The sequence below is a fragment of the Camponotus vicinus genome, unplaced genomic scaffold, assembly GCF_025532165.1.
Source record: "Camponotus vicinus isolate PSW18456_S1 unplaced genomic scaffold, iyCamVici1.0 SCAF_11, whole genome shotgun sequence".
Lineage (NCBI taxonomy): Eukaryota > Metazoa > Arthropoda > Insecta > Hymenoptera > Formicidae > Camponotus > Camponotus vicinus.
Window position 1 is genome coordinate 8,267,907 of NW_028141947.1, and position 11,266 is coordinate 8,279,172.

Here is an 11,266-nt window from a genome sequence, read left to right on the forward strand (position 1 = left end):
GTACTTTTTTTCTATTTGTCTAACTCATTATCTAAATTGTTTAACCATATTTTTTTCTATAATTTTAAGTGAGATATTGACTTTGTATGCTTTTGCAATTTTTTTCCACTTTAATTTAGCAAATATAATGATATGAAACTCATATTTTTAATCGGATTTAAGTAGAATTTTATACAAATATTCTTATTAGAATGTATGTATTTTCTATGTAATAGGATTACCAGATTTGTGGTAATAATTCTAATCGTTATTGGATTTATCACTGCCATATCGATTATTTTGTGCTGCGCACATCATGGAAAAAGGTAAAAATATTGTAATTTTACATATAAAATGTAACTTCTTTTTAAAACAAACGATACCATATAATTATAGTTATTCTCTTAAAAAATATATTTTTATATTTAATTTAGTTTTTTGAGGTAAATCCAACGCCCGTATCATTCAACAAGATTGTGTCAACTTGAGAAGTCAAATTCTGTCAGTCTGAAACTGATGAAAGAAGTGTTTCACGAGAACTGGAGATTGCGGCAAGTCATATATTCCAATTAAGATCGGTAATCCGAATCTCAATGAGAATCTACCTCTAGCGTGATCTACTCCAAATCTGACATACAATACGGAGAACAGAATGACACCTGTCATGACCTTGTGCTGGTTACATGAGCATTTCAAGATAAAATTATTGAAAAAAATATTTTTCTATATATTAGACTTTAGAATTGAAATTTCTTATTCCTTCCATTCCAAGTCAGTGTTTTTCTCTTTGATTGCATCTTGTGTATGCAAATATTTAAAGCTTTATTTAACCTAGTAAATTTTTAACACTAAATTCTTCGTATATTATGCGATTAATTAAGAATTAACGTCGTTTTTGTTAATAATTGATTCTTAACCTTTATTGCGTGACAGAATTACTTAAAAAGAAGCAAAAGTGATAGGCTTGAAATCATTACACAGGAATACAACGACATGAACATGGTTTTTTAATTATAAATTATCTATATTAGAAGCGTAACATATACCAAAGTATTCATACTATATAGTATAATTTGTTAATATTATATTTATATATTATAATAATTAAAAATACAATATTTATTATAATAATATTATATTATATATATTGATTTCATAAAACGTTTTCATATTGTTTCCAATTTATGATGAGATAAAACAAGGAATAAATGCTCTTACAATACGTTTTAATACTGTTTTCTTAAAAAATAAAAAATATTTGGTCTTTTAAAAAATATTAATATGTATAAATATCCGCGCTTTTCAATTATCCTGAATTATGCGCCTAATTGTGTGCGAAATATCAAACAAACCATATAACTATGGCCGTGTTCCGAAATTGCTGCCAGTTTACTGCCAGCACTGAAAATATATAATATACGTAACGTGCACTATAGAATTTGCAGTACTGGCAGTAATTTCGGAAGACGGCCTATGCAGGTTACTTGGGCATAATGTTAAGTTAATGTGATTAATACACAAACAATAATTGATGTACAGATACTTTTATGAAAATGTTGCATAATTAAGTCGCATAATTAGATGACATAATTGGAAGCATCTTATTTCTTATTTCGACGATTTGAGAATTAAAAATAGTAATTTTTCATTTGCTTCTTCTTAACATAATATATACAAGATGTTAACACATAAAGTATTTTAAATTATATACAAATTTCCAATTTTCTTAATTTTAAATATCTATTAATTATCAATTTTTAATATCGAAAGAAAAATTTTAGTTTTAATTAGCGATTAGTTTTAAAAAAGTAGAAGCAATACCAATAGATTTTTACTTGTAATTAAGCTCAATGGACTACTCGGCATAAGTATCATGTTCTTAGAAGATATTTGATTAACATAAATCGCAACGAATATCCGTAAAGTTTTATTTGTATAGCGTGATCGATCGACACAAGTTGAAGGCAAGTCGCAATTGTGACGCGATTAAAAAGAGCCTTCGCTTGTCTGTTTCCCTATTATTCTGTGATTTATCGATGCCGTTGCGAACAGCGAATAAAATCAGTCGCGAGAAAACATTAAGTGAACAGAATGATCGATTTATCAGCGAAATAAAGCACCAAACCATCGATATCATTTTTTATTTCGCTGCGCTTCGAGCCCCGCAAATAATGCTCGATTGTTGTTTTAACGTTAGGATATCTATCGTTCGCCTTTACGTTACACGATCATCGTTAAATTCTCTTCCGAGCAAAAATCATCGCGCAATATTCATCTCAAAAGAATGTGCTCCTCTAACAGGCTGAAAATATATCTTATTAGAACGTCTGTGCTTTTTTATTATTTTATCAATTTCAAGATTTCTAATTCACCACGTGTATAGTCTCGATATACATATACTTAAAATATGATAGCGGTTAAATTTATAGCTTTAATTCGGGATTATTATTATGGACAAATCTAAGTCACGAGAGACTGACATTCAGAGAAAGACAGTAATGTCGAAATAAATATTGTTCTGTAATTTTCAATCGTTAATTCGAATGAATGTTCTCGAATAAAATTTTATTTTGTTTCCCCTTTTCTTACAAGCAAAATTTTATTAGAAGATTTAATACGACTTATAAATTAAAAAAAAGTAGTTCTTTAAAGCGTATCTTTCACACATGCATAATTAATCAATTAAGAATAAATTATTCGCGCGAAACTTTGGAAATTTAGTAGATTATGCGACATCGATTATGTTGCTAATATTTCTATGATTCATTTGTGTTGTAGAAAACAGATTATTAATTATATTGATTATATTAATAATCTGTTTTCTATGTACAACACAAATATCCTTATATTGATAATTATTATTCTAACAGAAAATTCTTCTGTATTATTTTAGTTTCATTGTCGAAGAGGAAAAAATTGAAGTTGGATAAAATGCGTAATTTTTCTGTTATATTCCTTCACCGTTAATAATACATATCTGTAAATATAATTATTAGCTAAAATATTATTTTCTATAGCAGTGTCGTATGCAATACGCATCATACATAATTTATTTTGTAATGATTTTAAACAATTTGGATGTGATTTTCTCTTATTGTTAATAGCAAAAATGTCAATTATTTCCTAGTCACAAGCGACTGAAAAAAATTTTTTACAAACTATACTTTGTTACAATGTAAAGACTGACAAAACTGCATTCTTCGAATAATTTTAGATGAGTTTTTATTTCAGTAAAATTCTAATTTGTATCTTAGTTATTTATAGTGAAAAAAATTTGAAACCTGCAAAAAAATAATGCCTTTTTTGGGCCATTTCGTAAAAGAAAACTTGACACTTAATTAGCCAAAAAATCTGCAAATCTTATCGAAAAAGACATTCAGAAATTTTGAGAAATTATTTTAGCGACCTGCTTTTTTTCATATAAAATCGTTGAGATTGTTTGGAAAGAGAAAAGACATATTTACATTATCGGTGATACAGCGAGGGAATAAAATAACTTATCCGAAACAAAACAATGTCGCTTCTTCATGTGTCATGACCTCAAAATTCGCTAATAAACGAATGTATCCTTTCTCACATGTTTATCCTTCACATTTCTTATATATTTCCTAGGTCGGCAAGTTAGTTGTGCCTTAGCTTGAATACGAATTACATCTATTTCGATGGTCTTTCTTTCCTACATGCTATTCATTTCGTTATCTGTAAAGAAACTTGACATTATAATATTTTCTTCTGTTATTACAACTTCAAGTCGATTTTTAGAATTATATTAATTTGAATTATTATTTATATTAATTTAGGTGCGTGTGTGTGTGTGTGTATGTGTTAATACGAATCTCTTTTTGTTCATATTCATTATGCCAAAGAGGATCTGAATTAAACCTAAAAAGACGTTTGTAATATTTTATAATTTTTATTGCAAATTATACACACACACACGCACTCTTATCATGTGCATTCTGTTTACTGTTTTCTATTTACTTTTTTGATTCTGATAACCTTTAAAGACAATCAAAAAAGAGTCGCACCGGCGACATATCGAGCCAATTGCCTTTAATTGTCCTTACTATATCTCTTGTCGAATCTGTTTATATTTTACAATTTTATTTTTCCGATAGGTACAGCGAACTTTTTTTTTGCTCTTCTTATTTATTTAATCTCTTTCTTATGTTATGTTATTTATATTAATCAGAGTGCCAGATTTGTTCATATTCGTTACATTGAAGAGAATCTGAATTAAATCGAAACACTTGTAATATTTTATAAATTTTGTTGAAAATTATACTCTTAACATTTGTTGCGTTCTTTGATCCTTATAGCTTTCCTTGTTTTATATGATTTGATCTTGTGGACCTATACTGATTTAGACATACTAAATTAATTATTTATTTTGTTTTCATGTTATTAACATACGTTGATTAATATAACGTACTAAATTAACTATTTATTTTATTATCATATTATTAATATATGTTGATTAACACATATTATGACTAGCATGATATACGATAACATTAAAAATTTAAAAAGGAATATACATTAATTTAATAATGTTGCAGTTAGGAATTTATATATGTATATACTTTGAAGTATATAGAAAGAGATATTAAAATTATTTCAAATCGAGTCTTTTTATTTTTTAGTGAGAACACAAAAAAATGTCTTTAAACACCTCTATTATACGATGTCCAAGAAGAATGCCTCACTTGTGTATATCTTCGATAATGAAATGCTATTTCAATAAAATATATCATTCATCGATTGCACACAGACGAGATCATTCATGGGGAATTAGATGGATTTCTGTTGTTTTGAGTTGCCTGTTCTTGATGATAAATGCGCAACAAGTCAAAGCATGCTTACCTGGACTAGAAACAGCAGGATGTAAGTTTGAAATATGATAAATTTTCTTTTGTTTCACATAGTACGATAGTTCTATGATGTTAAAAATTCCCATGCATAACACGATAAATTTCCTATATATCTTGACAGATAATTTTCGCTAGCATAAAAAATTTTGCGTTTCCTTTATAATAAATAATTTCATATCTTTGGATATTTTGCTACTGAGCCACTCACCGTTCCATAACAGCGTATTCTCTTTACTTATAAATAATCGTTAGAATATTGCTGCATTACATACACGAATAAATTATCAACTTATATTTTTATAAAGACAATTTTCTTTTACTTTTATTATATTATGTAAAAATATATATAATAAACAAATTTCAAGGCAATGCATACATTTAGATTTATATGCATTTTAAATTAGAGATAAAATATAAAAATTGTTTGTTTTCGATTTCTTTTGCATGCATGCCCCGCTTAATATATCAGAATTATAGATCAGATAAAACATATGTCTCAATTTTCTCTATGATATTCTAGTTTTAAACTAAATGCATATATTTACATTTAACACCAACATAATATAATTGATACCGAAATTATCTATGCATATGATTGAATATGTAACCGACATCGCCTCTTTTTAGTGTATTTTTACGTTTTATAATGTTATAACACACACATATTGCATATAATATTATAATATTGAACATTATATACATATGTAGGACTTACAATTAAAGTTATATTATACATATTTCTTTAAAGAGCTTACTTATTCTCGCATTAATTTATTGCTAAATAAACATTTTAAACAAATATTGTTTAGTATTTTTAAAACGTCCGAATATGTAATAAATTATATTTTACTTTTTATAGGGACGGTACCGGAAGGTGAAATAATTGTCAAATATGGTGACAATCTGCAAATTTGGTGTAATTTAAATGAAACGTTTGTAGCTAAAGAATATCCGGGTGCAAACTCCTGGAATATCTATTTTACGAGCAATAATCACAGAATAGAGGAGAAATTCATAACTAGAATCAATAAAACAACAGCACAGTTGACCATTGAATCACCCCCAGCCGGATATTTTATGTATTTTTGCAATTTGGACCTACCTAATGGCGTAGACGCAACTGTTTGTCTTACTCCAGTTTCTGTTGCATGTAAGTAATCGTATTCATTTGTGAATTATCTTTTTCATATATTTTCGAGTTACATATTTCTTCAAGAAGACTTTTCTTCTCTCTCTCTTCAGTTTATACTATCTATGAGGAGCATATTTTATTTATTCCATTCTATAAAGAAAAGATTAAAAATATATAATAGTCTATGATATACCCCTGATACAATTAATCTGAGAAATTTTCTCATGAAGGAAATACAAAAATACTACACTACTTGAATTCATTATGTATATTTAAAATATAAATATTTTCATTACAGTAGAAATATATGCTTGCTATGGTAGAAATACATAGTTATCCTCTTATCAGAACATGATATTCGACGCGATGTTTTATGGAGAAAACATAGTACATTGATTCTTTTTTCATTAAAATTAAGAGTAAATCGTTTGACAAATATATGTCTTAAAAACCATTTTGCTATCATCAACTATAAAAATTACTAAAAAGGAGACATTGTATAATATTCTGAGTTATTCAAGTAATTAATTATCTTGTAGAACTTGTGTACATTGAGCTATTGCTCAGTTTCTCTCGTTTGCAAAAGCAATGTTTGAGATAAATACTCACACACAATATAAATTACACACTTTATTCATATACTTACTTAAAAAAATTATAATTTTTTTTTTAAATATAATATATTTTGTATATGTTGCATTAAATTGCTTCTTATTGTATAAAATCTGTGTAAATATAGAAACGATAAAAATTGAGAATTTATATTAAATGAAGTAGCCTCTAGTACAACTGATACAAAAAAAACAAATCATAACAATGTTTATGAATGCAAATTCGAACAAAGACAATTCGCAGCGAGATTTATTAGCGGAAATATTACAGATCAAACATATTGAAAACTGAAAGATATATTTAAAAATTAATTATGTAATTATAATAGATAAATATTCTTCTTTTTTATGTGATGCATTTTATTTTATTCGACAGATAAACCTCAACCGCCAAGCAATTTTACTTGTAGATCCTATAATTGGGAAAGTATAACATGTACATGGGACGTATCACAACACTATATTCCAACAACCCATAAATTATTCTATATAATACACAGAGCAGGAAGACAAAAATTTGTTCCTTGTCCTATAGCAAAAGCGAAGGATTATTCTTGCACTTGGACTCAATATACAAATCCGATATACAGGCAAATAAAGGAAAACTATACGTTTGTAATGCAAATTCACAATATGTTTGACACGAAAGCCATCGAATATAATACTATCGATCATTTCGCTATAGGTATATAAATCTTTTATTAGTCATTGGATTACTTCTTTTTATGTAATGAAATGATGTCATGTAGAATAAATAATAAGACATATATGATCTTTGAGTATAGTATACACTTTTGACATCGAACAGTGAAACTATGTCATTATTTTTAGTTATTCCTGCAAAACCTGCGCATCTATCGGTGACTAACGAAACATCGGATAGTGCAACATTGTGTTGGGAATCCCCCTTTCCGATGAACAATTTTCCTCCCGGTTTAACTCATAAAGTTATGTACCAGAATCACTGGGATTATGCAAAAGATTGGAAGGTAGGATCAACTTACTACATTAACAGCGGTATTTTCTATCTCTTTAGGATAATTCATCGTTTATTGTAATTATTGTAATTAAATGTAGTTTATGAAACGATGATAATGATTAAGTGGTATCTTATTCACAGATTATTAATATTGATACGGAGCCTCATTTGCACAAGAGATGTTCCACTCTTACCGGATTATACGCTAATACCGAGTATGATGCATACGTTTATTTAAGAAGCTCTAAAGCCGTAGGAACAAATATGTATAGTGAGCCCGCTGCTATTACATTCAGCACATTACCAACGTGTAAGTGGATTCATAAAATAGAAAGAAAATCTATTGTCTTTGATTTATTCTTATTTTATTTATATTTACAGTACGATAAATATAAAATTATTTTAATATATAATAAAGGACCCCGCACAGATCTTATGGAAAATGGCTTTCAGCTAGATTTCGCTGAAATTAAAATATGTTATTGCCCATACCTTCCTGATAAAAAGTGTCAATGGGCACAACCTTCTAAAAGCAATAGTTTAGGAGCTACAAAGCTTCAAAGTCTTATACTTATACATTCTCTAATTATCACATATATACATTCACTTAAACAAAAATAAATTTCTAAGCAGTATGTTAGCTTTACCTCTAAATCCTAATATTGAGACTTTTGCTTTTAGGAAGTTGTGCCTATTGACACTTTTTATCAGGAAGGTGTGGGCAATAACACATTTTAATTTCAGCGAAATCTAGCTGAAAGCCATTTTTCCATAAGATCTGTGCGGGGTCCTTTTAATAGATAGATTAGAATTAAATAATTATTTTACCATTCAATTTTTTAGTACCTAGCTTTCCACCGCAAACCGATATTGGTAGCTTCGAAATTGTCGAAAACAATGGAATCAGGGACGTATATTTATATTGGCAAATGATACAGGAATATCACGAAAATGGTAATAAATTTAAGTATTGGCTTAATCATGTGGAAGAAAATGATCATAAAATAGTTCTCGAACCGATCGAGATGACTAGAACGTATGCCAAGTTTGAGGGACTCAGCTTTAACAAATACCGATTTAAGATTGTCTCCCAGAATGAAATCGGCATTAGTGAGAATTATACGGAAATTATTGTACCTAATCAAAATAGGAGTGAGTATATCAAGAAGATTAGTGCTAAAAAAAGAGCAACATAAATTTAAATATATATATATATATATATATATATATATATTTAAATTATATATATATTATTGCGAGCAGTTAATATGAGATATTTTTCTTACAGTGCCACGTGGACCGATAGAATTTACAAAAATGGCTTTCGAAAGAGGACTGTACGAATTGTCTTGGGTGCCGCCGATCATTCATAAAGACATCACGAATTATACCATCTTTTGGTGCGATAGCAAACGCGATCGTCCTTATCAGTGCACAGTATGTATTGATTTTCTCTGTTATTTATTCGTAGAATAATTTTGCGCGCAAATTAAAACGATACATTTGCAGGGTTACTTGAACTGGATACATGTATCCATGAATACTACAGTCTATAACATAACTGTACCAGATTGGAACAAAATATACCAATTCGCGATTTCCGCAAATACGAATAAGGGCAGCAGCGGTATGATATGGTCATCTTGCACGGTGATTCGCTCACAAGAGCTCGGTAGAATGAAATTCATATGGATTAATCGTTTCGGATTAGACTTCATCGAGGTCGGATGGTACCTTGACTGTTTAGATCGTATTGGGGTCATCGAAGAAGTGAAAATTTACTACTGTCCTATTGAGTCAGTGTTAAATATCAAGTGCAAAGAACCCAAGCGCAATATTAGCGTCAAATACCATCCATACAGGATGTACGGCATTGTCAAAAACTTGACGTCCTATACTACGTATATGCTCGAAGTTACGATGGTGACCAAGTATGGTGAGAGTCAACCTAGCTCCTTATATCAGACTACTTATGAGACGGCATCCAGTACTACCTCTTAGAACCTTTAATTGCAAGACTGTTGGAAAACAATATAAATTTAGAGCCATTAACATCGCTTACAACAATAAATATTTAACGGGACCTTGGACCGAAATTGGAGAAGATAATTGTTTTAGTAATAGTCAGTATTTTATTGGGAAATAAGACAAAAATTATTATGACCATCTATTGTAAATACTTATGTTTATAGATATTTATGTGTAAATATTATTTTTTATGTGTAAATATTTACGTGTAAATACTATTATTCTTAAGATTGTTCTTAAATATTATTAACATATTATTCTTTTTTTATAAAATTAATATTTGCGGTAGTAGCGATACTCGGAAGCATAATGTAACGCATTAGCAAAATTTTGCATTATGCGAAATAAGATAAAGACAACATTTTTTTAATGATTGTTATTGTTTATGAAATTAAACAACTTTTTAAAAATAATAAAATAGTTTAATGAATCAGAAATTGAGTTGAACTTTTTTTTTGTCTAACTTATTATATAAATTGTTTACCTATATTTTTTTCTATAATTTTTTAGTGAGATATTGACTTTGTATGCCATTGCGATTTTTTTTCATTTTAATTTAGTAAATGCAATAATAGCAAACTCACATTTTTAATCGGATTTAAGTAGAATTTTATACAAATATTCTTGTTAGAATATATGTATTTTCTATGTAACAGGATTACCCGATTTGTGGTAATAATTCTAAGCATTATTGGATTTATCACTGACATACCGATTATTTTGTGCTGCGCACATTATTGAAAAAGATAAAAAATTGTAATTTTACATATTATAAAATGTAATTTTTTTTAAAACAAACGATACTACATAATTATAGTTATTCTCTTAAAGAATATGTTTTTATATTTAATTTAGTTTTTTAATATTTTATAATATGTCAATTATTTCTTAATATTTTATAATTTATTTAATATTTTATAATAAATATTGTCATCCTATGTATTATATTATGTAGCTTTCTTGTAGAATGTGGTTAAAATGAAGATATGCAAAATATTGATGTGAAATTACCAGCTGGTCTCATTTCAAACATGGTATGTGAGATTTGAAAAAATTGGCTGTTGTTACAAATCCAAAATTATAAAAAAATTCGATTTTCATAGAAACTACTGCACAAGGACGAGCCACATAAACGACAGCTATCTGCCGAATCGTGCTCTTGCTCGAGTGGCCAATAATCTGTCACTTCATCGGTCACAACGATTAAATTTCTAATTTTCAGTAACAGCAGCATCGACATAGAACCAGTGCCCGTGTCATTCGGCAAGATTGTGTCAACTTAAGAGTAAAATTTTATCAGTCTGAGACTAATGAAAGAAGTGTTTCGCGAGAAGTGGAGATTGCCGGAAGTCATTTATCTCAATTAAAATCGGCGATCTGAATCTCAATGAGAATCTATCTCTGGCGTGATCCACTCCAAATCTCACGGATAGTACAAAGAACACAATGACATCTGACATGGCCTAGTTACATGAGCATTTCAAGATATAATTATTGAAGAAAATATTTTTCTATATATATTAGACTTTAAAATTGAAATTTCTTACTCCTTCCATTCCAAGTTAGTGTTTTTCTTTTTGATTGCATCTTGTATATAAAAATATTTAAAGCTAGATTTAACTTAAAGTAAATTCTTAACACCAAATTCTTCGCATTATATGCGATT

The 11,266-nt window shown here is 28.4% G+C and overlaps 1 protein-coding gene across 1 annotated transcript; it reads left to right on the top strand.

Annotated features, from left to right (window-relative positions):
* The first annotated feature begins 3,610 nt into the window (after window positions 1–3,610).
* LOC145961857 (cytokine receptor-like) lies at window positions 3,611–10,030 on the top strand. Its single transcript, XM_083082365.1, has 9 exons — window positions 3,611–3,680; window positions 4,623–4,863; window positions 5,710–6,000; window positions 6,970–7,278; window positions 7,425–7,582; window positions 7,714–7,882; window positions 8,416–8,724; window positions 8,861–9,009; window positions 9,082–10,030. Exons 2-9 carry the CDS (start codon window positions 4,638–4,640, stop codon window positions 9,571–9,573), a joined length of 2,103 nt encoding a protein of 700 aa, XP_082938491.1. The 5' UTR covers window positions 3,611–3,680; window positions 4,623–4,637; the 3' UTR covers window positions 9,574–10,030.
* The last annotated feature ends 1,236 nt before the right edge of the window (window positions 10,031–11,266 follow it).

Coding starts and splice junctions, on each gene's coding strand:
- LOC145961857 (XM_083082365.1), top strand. CDS start 4,638: ATGTCTTTAAACACCTCTATTATACGATGTCCAAGAAGAATGCCTCAC. Junction 6,001..6,969: donor TACTCCAGTTTCTGTTGCAT/GTAAGTAATCGT, acceptor TTTATTCGACAG/ATAAACCTCAACCGCCAAGC. Junction 8,725..8,860: donor TGTACCTAATCAAAATAGGA/GTGAGTATATCA, acceptor TTTTTCTTACAG/TGCCACGTGGACCGATAGAA.